At 31.9% G+C, this 18,274-nt stretch overlaps 1 protein-coding gene across 1 annotated transcript in view; it reads right to left on the reverse strand.

Annotated features, from left to right (window-relative positions):
- Positions 1–281: 281 nt before the first annotated feature.
- The window catches only part of LOC102808930 (uncharacterized), a 30,970-nt gene continuing 12,977 nt past the window's right edge, over positions 282–18,274 (reverse strand). Inside the window, exons 2-3 of the mRNA XM_078013321.2 lie at positions 8,558–8,756; positions 282–7,612 (exon numbers count right to left, since the gene is read on the reverse strand). Coding sequence (XP_077869447.2) covers positions 7,413–7,612; positions 8,558–8,756 — 399 coding nt within the window. The 3' untranslated portion in view covers positions 282–7,412. The remainder of the gene's footprint in view (positions 7,613–8,557; positions 8,757–18,274) is intronic.

Consider the following 18,274-nt stretch of genomic DNA (forward strand, 5'->3'; position numbering starts at 1 on the left):
TTAGCAAAATGTCGGAAATGTGGATACATTTGAAACAGTGTTCATAGATGTGCCAACAGAAGTGAAAACCAAATAGATTACAAAAACATCTCTTCAGGTAGATAATTATTTTTTATTCAATTCAGTCTGACGTCAGTGTCAGTGCTGATTGTTCAGTGAACGCCACCCAGCTAAAGGACGCCCTCTATGATCAGTTCTGGGAAAAGGCCTTCATAAACGAAAGAAACCGTAAGAGCGGCTTTCATAGGGTCAGATATTATAATCATGAGTGCAAACACGCATTGAAACAATAATAATAACTTTATTACACAACTAAATCATCAGAGGATTTAGTAAGGTAAAGAGAATAACAAGACAAGAATAAACAAATGTAATAAAAACAAACAAACAATAAAAAAAAACTTAAAAGATATAGACTAAAGAAATATCAATATAAAAACTTCACCATTTTCGCAACTTTTAAACAGGGGATTTATAGATAGTATCCTAAAGGTATAGTGAAAGGGCTTTTGCATTTTTCATTACCTCAAGAAAAATATCATCTGGTAAAATAGACTTGAGATCACAATTTTCAAAAAGTCTTTTTCTTTCACTTTTAAAGGAAGGACTTTGAAGGATAAAATGCTTCTCATCATCAAGAGAATTTATGTTACCTCTTTTACATGTTCTGTCATCTAACAAGATTTTTGGTTTGTTCCTTCTCCCAAGTTCAATCTCTAGATTGTGATCACTAAGTCTAAATTTACTTAACATTTTTCTAAGGTTGAAATTACAAAATGTATTTATATTTTTCAGATAATTTTCAAACTCAAAATTTTCTTTAAATAAATAGTTAAGTCCTCAATTTATTCCTTTCACCATTCTTACTATTTGCTTTTGTTAATTGATTTTTCTAAGACAACACATAATTATTTGTCAGTTTTAATTTAATTACTTTTGATTACTGTTACTCACACTAAATTTTTCTTCAATTTTGCTTACATCATGTTCCCCTAATATGTTGTGTACATGCTTAATCCATGTTGACTGTGATTTTACTGAATGCACAGTACCCGTTATATATTTAATGCCAAATCCAATCACTAGCAGGGATCCAGGAGTGTAGTTATACATATAGCTATATCGTGCTGAGGTAATAATTTATTTTAATGGGCCGAGAATATTTGATACAGGCGATATATCAGTGGGGAATCAAAATGAGAATAAAATAAATAAGAAAAAATGGCCAGTCAGCAATTATTGTTCAGATCTTGAAAAAAATATGACAAGCACTTGTAAGCCAATATGTAGTGATTCTGATACAAAGTTTGAATGAAAGTTTTTCAGAGGAGGCCCAGACAAGTTCAAGTAACAGAATTTAGTAATTTTGAGGATAAAAAGGACTGCCAATCAGCCATACTTTACCAAATGGTAATGAAAATAGACATGCATATACAAGTCACCATACATAGTCTGTGTGTTAAGTTTGAATGTGATCAAATGTATGAGAAATGGCACAGATTGCAAATAATCATTGATTTTGGACTTCATCTAAATGTATCTACATAAGTTGATTTTGATAATTTCAAATAAAAATTATACTCCTTTCCTGTTGTGGTTTTAATATTTCAAAGCCCGTAAAAGTATATATAGCAAAGCGCTGCAGTGGAAAAGAGAATTAACAAACCAACATACACTTGAAACATGAAGCAGACTGTTTATTGAAGCAAGTCATCTAGTAGCAATTAATAAAAAGTATCAAAGTTACTGAATAAGAAAAATAATATACAAATCAATGATAAATAAAGTATTATTACATATCTTTCAAGAGTCGTGAGATCACAGTGAAAAGACCGACACCGATAGCATTGAACTCGTAGTGTATAGAAATATATAATGCTCAAAGAAGGTTATATTAAAACTATTTGTAAATTCTATAATACCAGTATTTTGTTTTAAAACCCTGTTAACGGCAATACACTTAATCATAGCAGTGTTACACGCATACGCACAGTGACTTAATTAAATTATATAAATGCATATTCTGATGACCGATTACTAATGAGTTGAAATGGCTTGGATACACAAGACTATTTTTCAGTTTCCGAATAAATAATGTCTTTATATCATGTTTTTTTCTGTTCAAATACAACTATGTTATTTGACAATGGAGCTTCAAAATTTGACTATGGAGCTTCAGAAACAACTGATCGTTTGACAAACACAAGTTTGCATAATTTTCAGTCGAGAAAAAGTAAAAATAAAAGAAACACTCCTGAACTGCAGGCATGTATGCATGTCACTTTGGATCTAGACACATTTTGTATACGATCCACCGATATCCGATATTTCAAGTTACTGAAAGAGTTCCATTTACATTGTAAATTTAGTTTTTTTTGAAAGGTTACTGTTGTATGGTGACACACACATTAAACATGCTTGTAATGGTAACAGTGCACACACATTGGTGAGCAGTAACTCTGCATGTGTACATGGACAGCTGGCTGGTAGATACCTGAAATTATAGCCCATTCAATGCGTGTATGCAAGTGAATAAAAATGATATTATCAAGCATGTCTAAGTGACCAAATCAGACAAAACAGTTTCAATAGCGATGAGAAGTGAGATCAGTCAAGGGGGAGGGGCTGTTTCCGATTCTGTTATCAGTAATGCTGTTATCAGTATTCCCATGTGAATAAGATAAAATTGACATTTACTTAAGTTTTTCATGAAATTTGATCTCGAGATTTTTTGTCATAAATATAATTATACAAGATACTAATTTGTTACCACTTGACACACATACAGGTGTCAGCGTAGATCATGTATTACTTTTTACGAGTATATTGTTTAGTATATATTACCACAAGTTACTGAGCAATCAACCGTGTTCAATCATGTCAGTGTTGACTCAGAAAACTACACAGATTAGGTGCTGGTTTATACTTTTACATATCTGACACAAAATCACAACAAAATGAGCATTTGGTCTTGTCAAAACATAAATGGGAATATAACACATCATCTAGCTCTGAAACCAACGATCTAGAAATCAGCTCTAAAAAAAATACACTGATACGAGAAGCAATATTAATTTCAAGACAAGGCTGGATATATTCTCAGAATGTAGAATGAGACAAGACCAATCACATCAATTAATTTTACAACCAGAAAATGACAAAAATAAAATATTAAAGTGAAATGAAAATATCAATACAAGGTAAAGAATCAATAACCATTAAATAAATGTAAATATTCAGAAACTGGTTTTTACCATCACCGATAAAAATGTTCAAAATCATTAAATAAACTTGCATCTCATTTTTTTTAATTTTATTGTCAAACCAAATTAAGAGCAATTGATCCCAGTACCGGTTAATTGTAGAATACAAATGAAAAGTGAAATTTAAAAATACATGTGAAATGTATCTTGAATAAATTGAAAAATAAACAACAATGATACATAAATATTGAATTCAAGTAAACCCTAATACCATTTCTATATGCAGGTTCAATGTGGACTCGCATAGACATGTGTCTGAAACAATACAAACAAAACTGGCCAAACTAATCGGAAAAGATAGCACAAAATAAACTTGAAAGCTAAAACTCACTCCGTGCACAACTAAATATTAAAATACATACAATTTCAGTTAAATTGTGGACCTGAAATTGACTACTCAGAAATGGGAAGACCGGAGTATGTTCATACTCTTCAATAACAGACGCTTATAATGCATCTATATTTTTATATTATCAAATATGTACAAATATTCGCACCACAGACTAATTAGCATAATAAACAACTTCCAATATATTTCTGATATTAAGTTCTGTTGTGTGTACTTTAAGTACATTAGCTAGATACTGAATCAAGCTGTATAAAATCATTTTACAAATCTATCATAAAGTGTAGTTTGTGTGGCACACTTCAAAAATAGTACCTAATAGAAGTGCGTGCATTAAAAAAAAATATAAATCAACTTGTTATTTTAAGCGTGATTCCAAACAAAATTCGGTGACATGAAGTTTACCGAGGCTAAAGTTGGATCACTGTCCCTCAACGTGGTTGGATGCACGGCAGTTCCAAAAAAGCATGCTGAACAAGTGCATACGTTAGATTTAAACGTCTGAGACTTCTAACTTAATTCATGTTAAATACATGAATATATTGAGTGTATAAATTACCAATAGAGAAAATACAAGTATACTGATAAATACATGCATTGGGACAATATTCTAAATACTGCCTCAGTATGTACTGGTTTGCTGTGGGTGACCAATTTGCCATTTTATTTTGAGGCATGATGTCACACTACTAACAGGAATCTATTTTATTGAAGGTGTAATTGAAAATATGAGAAATGTACATTACGATATATATACAGAGAACTGCTTGTGTAGTCGTACACTTTACAATAATGTGGTTTCACATATTAATCAATATATGAATATGTACAACATTAAATATATCATTCAAAATTTGTAACATGACATAAAGCAAAAATGATATACAGAGATAAATTAACCTTTCTTAAATAAAAAAAAATGCAAGGGTACAATTAAACAAGAAAATATAGGACTTGATGCATTTTTTTTGACATTAAAAAAGACTATTTCATTGGCTTTCTAGTTGTCACTATTTTATTAGTTGTTTTTTTGCTAAAAAGTCACAATATACAACATTTCTGTACTTGTCATTAATTCTTTGGTCCGACATTTTTGCCCAATAGTGAAATAACTAAAATGTAAAAGTTTACAAAAATTAAAAAAAATGTCTGAAAAGTGAATGTGTACTGGAGAATGAAACACTATTTAGTATTGGCAAGCCAAAGATAATAACTGTTATATTATATTGAAAAAAAAAATAGCAACACACAAAATGATGCATGTTGAAAGGGGCCAATATTAATATCTATAAAGCAATCATGTGACTACTTTTGACCAATAGCATTGACTGTCTCACATTTTTTTTAATTTTTTGACCATCTGAATACACTAAATAACACTTGATAATAAACTCTTTTCCATTCTTGTTTTGTCTGATTACAATGACCATTCAAGTGATAACACTGGTCACGCTATTCAAATCGAGTGATTAGACATCAATTGACCTTTAACCTATTGAATGCAATCGTTTTGCTTACAAAAATATTGATGCAACATTTTGTGCAATTTTATGCAATTCTCAATAAATATTTTGTTAGACCAAAAAAACATGATTTGATGACAATTTGATCACCATTTTTAAAAAAAAAAATAATGTGGAGCGCACTAATAATTATTTTTCAGTTTTGTCACTACATGTACTAAAGAAAGATATTAGACCTGTTTGATCTTTCAGCAACTAGGCATAATGAAATGCAGTAGTAAATAGTCATAATTTTTAAGAAAGCTATTAGGTTAGGGGGTCTGAAATGTCACTCCCTGGGCATAGTGAGAATATTTATATAGTAGTTTGCTGCAATAGACAGACCAGAATATCGAACTGTCCTTGCATTATTCGTAAATAATTTGAAATTAATAGAAACATTGCTGCTGATGTTGAATTGTAAAAATACCTATGTGAAAGCCCACCTAACTTTCCCTAGAAATGTTCAAGGTGATAATTTTGAGCACACCTAGCTTTCATAAGTTTCTGAAACACCAGAAAATGCGCATCTCACAATCTCTGCTTCAGCCCAATTGTAAAAGCCCACCTAAATTCCAAGTAAATATTCTAAATCATCTGTAAAAGCATGCTTAAATTTCCATTGAATATTTTCGACATCTGAAAAAGCACACCCAAGTTCCCCATTAAAGATTCTAGACCACCTATAAAAGCATGCTCAACTTTCCCATTAAATATTTTAGATACATGCAAAAGCACACCTAACTTCCTAGTAAATATTTTATATCATCTGTAAAAACATGCCTAACTTTTCATTGAATACTTTAAGACATCTGAAAAAGCACACCCAAGTTTTCCATTAAATATTCTAGATGACCCGTAAAAGCATGCCTAACTTTCCCATTAAATATTTTGAACCATCAGTAAGAAGCACACTCAACTTTCACATCTTTCTAATTAAATATTTTAGACTGCACAGCACAAAGCAAACAAACTGAACTTATACCTTGTTTGAATTGTTTTTTTACAAACTCTATTTTTCCAACCTGAAATCTTTGAAACATAATTATCACTACGACAATGTTTTAGGTGGCACTAAAAGAGAAACATTTTTGTCTTTCATCTTTTTTGTAACTGCATTGAGATTAGAGGCTTGTACAATTTTTTTGTTGACCTTTTTTACAATGCCTTAAATTATGACAGTACATATTTGTTGCATACACTTGTGCAAATACTACCATATTATCAAACTTTATTGGAGGCTTGTGACTATGTGACATATTTGATTCTATGAATGTGTGGGAATAACTGAGGATTTGACCACTTATTACATAATACATGCATATTCAAACCATCAAAAATTTATATAATAATCCCAAATCACCAATACGGCTATAGCAACAAAGTGACTTTTAGGAGCAACTGCAAGTTGAACACACATGTAACTTTTGTGACAGATAAATGTTACCACTAGTATTAACACCATCAAGAACATTTCATAGCAAGAAAACTGTTAATTTAGGTTAGAGAATCGAATCAGCCCACCAATGAAAACAAGTAAGGGGTTCCCTGATTGGCTAAACAGTTAGGTATTAGGTTAGAGAATCGAATCAGCCCACCAATGAAAACAAGTAAGTGGTTCCCTGATTGGCTAAACAGTTAGGTATTAGGTTTGAGTGTCCAATCAGGGGCAATGAAAACAAGTAGGGGGGTTCCCTGATTGGCTAAACAGTTAGGTATTAGGTTTGAGTGTCCAATCAGGGACAATAAAAACAAGTGAGGGGTTCCCTGATTGACTAAACAGTTAGGTATTAGGTTCGAGTGTCCAATCAGGGGCAATGAAAACAAGTAAGGGGTTCTCTGATTGGCTAAACAGTTAGGTATTAGGTTTGAGTGTCCAATCAGGGGCAATAAAAACAAGTAAGGGGTTCTCTGATTGGCTAAACAGTTAGGTATTAGGTTTGAGTGTCCAATCAGAAGCAATAAAAACAAGTAGGGGGGGTTCCCTGATTGGCTAAACAGTTAGGTATTAGGTTTGAGTGTCCAATCAGGGGCAATGAAAACAAGTAGGGGGGTTCCCTGATTGGCTAAACAGGTATTAGGTTTGAGTGTCCAATCAGGGGCAATAAAAACATGTAAGGGGTTCCCTGATTGGCTAAACAGTTAGGTATTAGGTTTGAGTGTCCAATCAGGGGCAATGAAAACAAGTAAAGGGTTCCCTGATTGGGTAGTTTTTGGTCTTGCAATTTTAAAAGTATACTTGTACTAAAGAGGTTGACAATTATGTAGATAATTGTACCACGTCATTTTATAATAGGGGTGTTAGAAGAGCAATGCAGAAGATGATGATGATGTAGAGAAATAATCTGCATCGTTGTCATCAAGGGGCTTGACTTCAACATCATTAAAATCAACTTCTTCTTTTGGTTTTTCTGGCTCTGCGTCTTGTATATTCGTTCGTTTTTCCAAACTGCTTTGGTAAGCGTCTTGTAAATAAGTTGGGGTGTAGTTTTGTAGGCCTCCTGAAAAGAGATGAAACAATCCGTTAACAAATCTGGAATAGATTCAGATGTGAACAAATTTAATAAATGACTAAATGTTACAGTCCCCTTGTTTGAAAAAGAAATACAAGAAAGCCATCAGAGATGGCAGATCCTGGGGCGTAATTTTACAAGCATACATGTAGAATGAATATCTTTGCAATAATGTTCACCATAGTTATGCATTTTTAATGAGGTCACATGACCATATATGGTCTAGTGTGCAATGTCTTCAATAAAGTTCTGGCTGAATGGTTCTGTCTGCAATAGTGTCCAGATAGGTTAATTTATGAATTTTAATGGGGTCACATAACCATATATATGTCATTGATTATGTTGATCAGATCTAGTGTGCAATATAACTGTGTCATATCTGCAACTATTGCTTCTGATACGACTTCGTATGGATGTACGCTGGTAACTACTATATCGGCCACCCCACCATACATGCCCATGGATAATAATTGAATATGTTCAATTGTAATCACTGGAATAATAATACAGTCATTTGAAACATGGTCAAAAGTAGCACTATCTTCTTATTTTTGAATTTCCAATTCATTGCTGATATTTATCATGATCCGAAAAAGTTGTTTTCACATTTATTGATTCTATTACAAACTGTTATGCTCTGTTGGGCAAAAATGTGATGATGATTTCCCCAAAGACTACTCCAGTAATAATTGCAAAATAAATGAATTTGATAGAAACTTTTCAAGGTCAAAATGTCAAACTAAAGATATTATATGCATTATCCAGCTTGACATTCATAATAACAGAACGAGGGTATTTTGTTTTTTCATGCATGTTTAAAATCAACTGTAGAAAAACGTGATGTATTATTTAAATATGAACACATTCGAATGTAATTGGTCAAGATGAACTCTGCCAACTAACCATAAAACTAAGCAACTGTCGCGTAATTACCTGAACTGTGCAGAACCGTGTTTGATTTCAATGGTGCTTTGGCCATTAGTGTATCATCGGTTGCCTTAGGCGCCGGTCTGATTTGATCAAAATCGTAATCAGTGTCAAATTCATCATCAGCCTCGTCATCTTCAAGAAGCGACTCTTCGGATGGATAAACATGTTTCACTGTCCCCGAATCATTGAAGGAGATTGAAAGCTGTGAAAAGAAATAAAAAGCATCATGAGAGAGGCCTTGCAGTGACAAATCTTGATCTGGGTGATGAGTATTTAGAATAATAAATACCCCCTCCCCATATATCCATTGAATATCTAAGACCCTTAGAATGAGATGAGCACAGTCTGTAACTTTATTACTTTTATTTGTCCTTTATTACTTCTCAGTTTGATAATATGAAATCAAGACTAAAATTTATGATTAATTTAAATTTTCTATTTCAATATTGAAACTAAGGTAACATATTTTGTGTATTTTAATGTCAAATTAATATCTTAAAATGCAGGCTGGACACATTTGATAACTTAGACATTGTCTGTGACGCAATGCGTTCCAGACAATACCTTTACTGTAAGATGTACTCAGACATACATTCTAGCATTTTGTTATTGACAGAATTGGAAAGAAAAGTTCAACTAAACTATATCGCTTTTAGAGTTTGCCACCAGGCACCGCCAGTGACACATTCAAAATTTGCATAATTGAATCTGCCACATGCACGCACAAACCACTGACGAAAATTCTGTGCATTCGGTTTATACTCGATCTGATGTTGAAAAACAAATGTAACTGCCAGCTTATGTTCTTAAGCTAGAAGTACTGTCTGTCTGTTAAAATCAGCGCTGGAATACTGATTCGTATTGATGGACCTCATTGATAAGACTACTGAAGAAATTTCCTTGTTCTTCCATAGTTAAGTGATAGAGTCAGGCAGAAATTTTTGGAGTTTGAGTCATCCATACTTTATTTTGAATACGCTATATTTGAGAAAACTAAAATGTGCCACATTTAAAAAAAATTCAAAACTTTGCAAAAACAAATTTGTAAACAACTTTAAACATGATTTATAAAATTTCATCTGTAAAAACAGTCCTTGTATCCAAGAAAACAAGCAGCCTGTCGGCTGAGATAGCTCCGCTGTTAGCAATGCACATTGTAATTAAAGAACAGAAGATATCATTTGAAAATGAACAATAAGCATAGTATCAAAGCAATGATCGGTCTTGCTGTTTTCAACAAGAATTAAAAAATATCACTTTTCACCAAAAATTACAATTAATATTAATTGAAGATATCACCACAAAATGAACAAATCTGAGAAAGGACTACATGTAGTATCTATATATGTAATATCAAAGCAATTGGACTTGCGGTTTTTAACAGAAGTCAAAAATATCACTTTTTACCAAAAATGACAAAAATATTCACCAAAATTAGAGAATTAAAGATATCACCACAAAATGAACAAATCTGAGAGAGGTCTACATGTAGTATCTATATATGTAATATCAAAGTAATTGGACTTGCAGTTTTTAACAGAAGTCAAAAATATCACTTTTTACCAAAAATGACAAAAATATTCACCAAAATTAGAGAATTAAAGATATCATCACGAAATGAACAAATCTGAGAGAGATTCACATGTAGTACCTATATATGTAATATCAAAGCAATCAGACTTGCGATTTATAACAAGAAGTCAAAAATATCACTTTTTACCAAAAATGACAAAAATATTCACCAAAATTAGAGAATTGAAGATATCATTACAAAATGAACAAATCTGAGAAAGGTCCACGTGTAGTATCTATATATGTAATATCAAAGCAATTGGAATTTTGGTTTTTAACAAGAAGTCGAAAATATCACTTTCTACCAAAAATGACAAAAATATTTACCAAAATTAGAGAATTGAAGATATCATCACAAAATGAACAAATCTGAGAGAGGTCTACATGTAGTACCTATATATGTAATATCAAAGCAAGTGGGCTTGCGGTTTTTAACAAGAAGTCAAAAATATCACTTTTTACCAAAAATTACAAAAATATTCACCAAAAATAGAGAATTTGAGATTTTGACATGAAATGAACAAATCTGAGAAAAAAACATCCAAGGTACTTGCATATCAAATTTGAAAACGTTCTGACTTGCGGTTTCGAAGAAGAAGATGAAATTGTAAAGTTGACGACGACGACGGACAATCAGTAATATGAACAGCTCCGCTGTGTCGACTTTGTCGACAGTGGAGCTAAAAATGAAACAGTTATAACCTCACAAAAACATAGAAAAACAAACAAGAACTACTCTGCCTACTCTATTTTCGAAAAGCATGTTATAGGAATCACAACATTTATTTAGCTTCAAAGAATGTTTTTGTCAGGTAGGAAGGTCAAAAATTGAGTCATATTAAGTAATTAACAGTGTGAATTTGCATGATTATTAGATTTTGCATCCTAATTTGCATAGTTGTATGAGGATACCAAAAATTATTGTATTCTGAAAGTCCACAGTAGTAGATGTATAATTTTAGAATAATTACTGTACTGTATACATGTATGAGGAGCTGATTTAGTATAGCAGATTACCAACATTTATTGCAAAATATATTCAGTATTTATTTGAAATGCATCTATTACTACTGACGAGTCATTTAAAAATGACAGAGAATATCAAAATTTATGTAAACAAGAAAAATGAACACAGCTTACATTCATACCAATATGTAAAGCATGATATGACGTAGTTGTAAAATGGGGAACTATTATGATTTTTAACTATCTAATAGTGATTCTAGGTCATATAATGAGAGAAGCACTTGCACTCATAATTTATATATTTTATATAAGCACGATATTTCGTCATATCTAAAAAACAAGATGCTAATGACCCCCAGTGTATTCATCATCGTGATTTCCGTTTTAGCACCATCTGGTACGATTTAGACGTATTGTAAGATTATTGTTATGATATAATATAATACAAAGATGGTGCGTTTATTTTGAACATATGTATGAGAATCACTCAGGGCTAGATTTAAACTCCATCCACAGACAAAGTGCAGTGATTTTTTATTTTTTAAACAAATAAAAAGGTAATATTTATATATGAATATCATATGCACTACAAACTATAATGTCGACATAACTATGTTTGTTCTATTTGTTATTTACACGTCACACAAAATACTGTAAAATACTTTATTTTAGCTGTAATCAACTTTTGATAAAAACTTAGCGAAAATAAAATATACAACAGTAGTACCCAGTTTTTACTGTCACTAATTCTAGAAGTTCATTGACACTGAAAGCCTTAATATCAAACAGGTGATAGATACTTGTACAAATTTTGTATTTCAGCTAGCCTATCAATATACATCATCATTTGAGCAGCGATATGAAATTTGTTGCCATGACTACATGCACATTTGCATTGGATATGAGAGACTAACACGCCTATTATCTAACACTTGTGCATCAGTTTTTGTGATAACAATCAATCCAGGCATCTTCAAATTATAGAAATCTGGGCAGATACAGCTAAGATATAAAATTCAGGTTTCTGGTCATCATGCTAGTTAGTTGAAACTGTGCGTGTCACATATTTTTTTTTAGAATTTCTGTTTTTTATAAAAAATTTAAATGTAAATTTAAAAACTGAAAATAAAAAAGCAGCATGCATATTTTGGAAAATACTAGTACAATGACCAAGAAACCTTTTAACTTGGAGGGTCTAATAATACATAAAAAACAAAATAGAATTGCGTGACGTGGCCATGCTTTTATAGAGTTAGTTTCACTGGGGGTCACTGTACTGTACTGTAACGTAGACATAACACTATACAATGTATAGCACATAAAAAAATAAAACTAGAGTGAACTGTTCAAATCTCTCACTAATTCCTGCTATAGATATACAGAGAAAGACAACCTGTCCAGCATATCAAGTAAAAGAGTGATCTCACAAATACTCTTAAATTATAGACTGACTAAAGTACGTTTATAGTTGACTAGACTGGAATAAACTGCCATTATAATTTCATGCGTATCCAATGAGTGATTATTTTCCAATTTATCATCAGTTCATCTTTATTCCATCTGTGTTATCAAAAGCAAATCCCTCTCAGGACAGTTCGCATCAAATTCAAATTTTGCACTACTGAGCATGTTACTGCATATATTTTCAGTGCATTATGGGAGTGAACTATTCATTATATAAAATGGAAATCAATTATCATATTGAAAATGAATTAAATAATATACAACGTTTTTATACCAGGACACAGAAAAAAACTTTGGAATACGAAGAAGTAATATCACCATAGAAACCAGTGCAGAAATGAAAACAATTTTTCATGACATTTTAGATTCTTGAAAAATTGTCATGTGATTCAAATTTGTTTTTATTTTCAGTATCCTAATGGCATTAACTTGTAACAATACTGTAAAAACATGAAGAAGATGTGGAAATTGTTATTACAACATTTCTTTTAAAACTACAAATATTAAGTTTAGAATTTTATTGTTCAGAATGAAAAAATATTAATAACCTTTTGACTTTTAACAAGTACAGCAAACTAGCATTTATATTTATATCATTTACTTTTATTTTTAGATACAAAGCAAAGGAGAAGGCAAGTCAGTCTTGTTTTTTTTGCAGGAGAGGTGATTTTAATGATTACACAAATCACTGTTTGTGATGGTATATCCATATCATTAATAGAATCTCTAGTTCAGTAAAGTGAAAATTTCTCAATAGTTTTAATATCTTCTAGTTGGGCTAACAAATTATTTCAATTGTTTGTACATACTATTCTTATTTAAACTTTTGACTTTTTAAACGGGTCTGAGGGGTGAAAAATACAGTGTTAAAGTGAAATGAAAAATTATTATAATCTCCTCACCAACCTAAAAGTACAAATAAATATTTACAAGTTTTGAAAATTAAAACAAAAGTAAGCCGGATGCTGTTTTTTGTAATCAAGCAATATACTGTAAAATACTTTATATTTCACTATTTTGATATTTTGAGCATATTAACTGGTTTTAAGTTCACAAATTTTGGCTGTGAAACAATGAGCTCTCTGTTATTTTACTTTGTTCACATAGATTTAAAATTAGCAGATTATATTTATTAAAAAAAATAGCGAAATTAAAACCCAAGGTATCTACAGTATTCTGCACTGTGTACATTTACATCACATGAAATCCACATAGAACATGGAATAAAAGAAAGATTTCTATTAAATGACAAGTTGGAATCATTTCATCATACTATTACCATATATCCAGATATTCACCGACTTTTCACCCTATACCATAAAGCTCATACCCCTATTCCTATAATGGTAGAACCCAAGTCACAGAACATTAAAAGTAGGCAATAACCCTTTTATCTGATTTCCTCTTATTTCAACCAATCTATTATTCCTAGCAAGTGAAATAGCTGAAGCCAGATTTATAATAATTTGATATTAATACACAGCTTATACCAACTAGTTACATTAATAACAGAGTAGCCATCGACGCTGCAGGTCAGCGTCCTCTCCTACACCGATCTGATGCGCAAGGAGTGCCAGGAGTTTGTTTGTAAACTTCAAACGTTTTGAAGTCAATTTTTGGTTGGCATGTATTTTATAGATATAGATTTTTTTTTCACTAATTAATGATAAATGAAACTATGAAAACTGAAAATATTGTAGTAATGAACTGTTCCTGAAATCAAGGACGTTCTATTTCATCAAGCTAGTTGAAATCTGGAATTATGCAGGGATGAAAATGAGGATTTTAATTTTCAGCTGAAAGTCAAGTAACCATGGTCCGAGAACAGTAGTTGATCAAATCGTTACAATACAGACACTGCGCCTTTCCCGGGAACTCGCACTTGCCAATGAAGTCACTCAATTTTTCAGTTACCACTTCATCTTTCTTCCCTATTTGCACGGTCAAAGTCACTTCCTTGTCAAGTCATGCCCAACAACATTTGTTCCTAATGTCTTTATCGATCTCTCGCACAGCTGACTCGTTGTCTTTTGTAACCAATTTCATCATTATAGCTGCATGAAACTTGTAAACAACGATCCAACGCAGCTAACAATTGAAACAATAAAATGGCGCAATTGGTGAAAAGAAAAATGAAAGCTCTTCACTGATTGGCCCACAGAGCAAACTCAGTCAATCATGTTAATCGTTACACATTACTTCGAACACTTCGAATCCACTTTGGATTTTACGATTGCGCTGATGACAAGAGTCGCGAACATTCCGCATTGGAGATACCGCGAGTTGTCTCCCTTCGACCATACACTAATACAGGTCTCTTGCAGCAACAATGACGCCTGTTTACTACTTCCGGTGAATGAACAAGATTTGTATTCTTTGTAATACCCCCCCCCCCCTAAAATTTTCTCTTCGGATTTAGACGTTTCAGAAAATCCCTGATTATGGGTGAAAATTGTGAACTTCAAACACAAAATTTTATTATTATTATTACAATTAGTGTTCCAAAGATTGAATTATGTTTAACATTAATATTTTACTCACAAAACAATTTAGTTGTAAAAGGAAGTTCTGTGTAGTGTGAAAAAGGCAGTAAACCACTGTATCGGCTTGTAAAGCATCATATTATACAGGTCCGTTCTGAGACGGTGTTTCTTGTGACGACTCAACGTAGCTGGTTTAAAGTTCTCCAAAAGCAAAACAGGACAATGCACACCATAATGTTTAATTTGTATTGCAGATTTGAAGCTGATTTTTAAAAGAAAGAGTTTGTAGTAGTCTTATTTAAAAAAGTGTTTTCAAAATCCATCATATGGCCACATATATTAACATATTGAGTGTAATTATGTATTTTTTTTTTTTTTAAATTTGGGTCAAGTGTACGCAATTGCTGAGTATCTTGATGTAAAGTTTCAGAAAAATCTGAAAGAAATTCTGTAATTAAAGAGTTTAGCTATGCTCTGAACATTTTGTGTGTAATATTCCGTGGTACCAGCTTTCTGAACCATTGTATGGGTGATTTTAAAAAGAGATGGTCATTTCTCTGGACTGTGTTTCATTTCCCATGCAACATTTTCAATGCATGTCATTCTCCCTCATAAGAATAATTCTGTGGTAATATTCCAATAGAGTTGCATGGTGATGATTATAGGATCTAACTAAAAATAGAATATAAAACGTCGTTCAGGACGTGAAGCTAATCAAATGCAGACAGCATGTACAGACGATAAAAGTCTGTTTAACCACAACTGTGGTACTTCGTTTCGACTTTTCAGTGATTTCTTATATAATTCTAAGGAAATTTCACTACTTGAACAAAGACATTGCAACATTATTTCAATACTACAACAGTTATAAATATGCTTATCGTATTCATTTAGTTTTCGACTACCGAGTCGTTTGTCCAATTCAAACCATTTCAATTACCAAAGAAGTTCACAGTGGCTAACACTACCACTTACCAGTGAGTGTACGTCATTACTGGTACATGCTTCAGACAACTCGTAAAATAACCACAAATGTAACATGGTTTGGAGAATGGCATCATTCATGTATTGCATCATATATTTTTATAACGGTAATATTAAAATGAGATCTGTAGTGCTTAATCTACATATTATCAATATGGTTTGTATCATGTAAGACTGTCCTAGATTTACTCTCCTGGAGTTAAATTTAAATATTAAAGTTTTCTGTTCATTGGAATGGTTGGAGAATAAAAGTGTCAATGGTGTACCTGTTCCTAGCAAGATATTTTCTAAATGTTTACACATCAAAAGAATTTTTTTTTTACAAAAATAAAATACATAATAGTGTTGAATCAACAGGTGGTTATGGTTGCCTCACTTGAATAAAAACAAGATTTTTGTACAATTTACTCAATTTCATAGCATCAATAATATTTGTGTCAAGTTTCTGATTTGAAATAACATTAGCAATCCTACTCAATTGAGGGTGTTTTTGTTTTCTTTTCAGTGGAGAGATTTTCATCCAAACATAAAACAGCTGGCTACACTGCTGCAATACGTCTATCCCAGTAATACAGAACATGTATAATTATAAAAAAAAAAAGATCTGTAAAAAGAAAAAGGTACTACCGTATTTGATCTATTTAAATCACATCTCTAAATAGAAGTGTTTGTAAACCAACAGTTGCATCAAATACTGGATCATTAAAAATATTACGATTATGGACATGCGTGTGTCATTTATGTTCAATGTATGTGCTACTAAATACAGTTTGGCTTTTATACCAAAAATTAAGCCAACTGGAGAATTCAGATTACTACTAGACATACTGTACTCCAGGAAGGTTATAAATTGTGATTTAACAGTGACAGGCATACAAAGGTATTACAAAGGTATTACAAAGCTAATCATTATTAAAATGATATACCATATGGAGACTATTAACAAGACAGGATGTGAAAATAATAAAACACAAACATATAAGTGTTTTCTACATTGAAGTGCTTTACCCATTTAACAACACTTAAGCCTAGTAATAGTCTAGTATTTGTAAAATAATGTCAAAATTTTAGAACGCACTGGGGGTAGCTGTTGGGTTGTCAGTCATTAACAATACAAAAAGCTTGTTGATTAAGAATTATGACAAAGAACTTAATACTAGTATTCTTTAAAGTCAAAGCCATCTCGTAAATAACAAGCCATGCATGGCACAGTCCCCGTTAGTTATCAAATTTAGGATATATAGTTTTGTTTATAGTAATATAGCTGGAATATAACCATGTCAGGAATATGATTTTTTAACATTAAAATGATTGACATTTGTATCTGAAAAATAAAATGACGTGCATCAAGAACTCATAATGTCTAATGTATGTACCAAGTTTGGATGAAATCCATCCATAAATGCCAGAAATGCTTGATATTTGATGATTTTTTAGTACAAAAATGACCACCATTCGGCCATTTTGAATATAATCATCAAACCAATATATCTGTTTATCTATGACATGATGTATAATGAATATTTCAAATTTGAATATAATCAGTCAAAACAAGTCGGAGATATGGGTCTAGAAGCCCATTCATTAAAACAAAATGGTCGCCAGACAGTCATTTTGAATCTGATCTGAAAAATAAATGATGTGCATCAGGAACCTGTAATGTCTAATATATGTACCAATTTTTAACGAAATCCATCCATAAATGCCAGAAATGCTTGATATTTGATGATTTGTTAGCACCAAAATGGCCACCATTCGGCCATTTTGAATAGGATCGTCAAACCAATTTGTCTATCTATGATATGATGTATAATAAATATTTAAAATTTGAACATAATCAGTGAAAGTAAGTCAGAGATATGGCACGAGAACCACATTCATTAAAACAAAATGGCCGCCAGTCGACCATTTTGAATCTTATCTGAAAAACAAAATTATTTGCATCAAGGTCCCATAATGTCTAATGTATATACCAAGTTTGAACAAAATCCATCTGTAAACAGCAGAGAAATGCTTGATTATTAGGATTTTTTAGCACAAAAATGGCCGCCATTCGGCCATCTTGAATCAGATCGTAAAACAAAATGATGTGCATCAAGGTCCTATAATGTCTAATGTATATACAAGTTAGAACAAAATTCATCTGTAAACAGCCGAGAAATGCTTGATTTCGATGATTTTTAACACAAAAATGGCCGCCATTCGGCCATCTTGAATCAGATCGTGAAACAAATTGACGCGCATATGTATA

Source organism: Saccoglossus kowalevskii, chromosome 17, assembly GCF_978046115.1.
Source record: "Saccoglossus kowalevskii chromosome 17, keSacKowa6.1, whole genome shotgun sequence".
NCBI lineage: Eukaryota > Metazoa > Hemichordata > Enteropneusta > Harrimaniidae > Saccoglossus > Saccoglossus kowalevskii.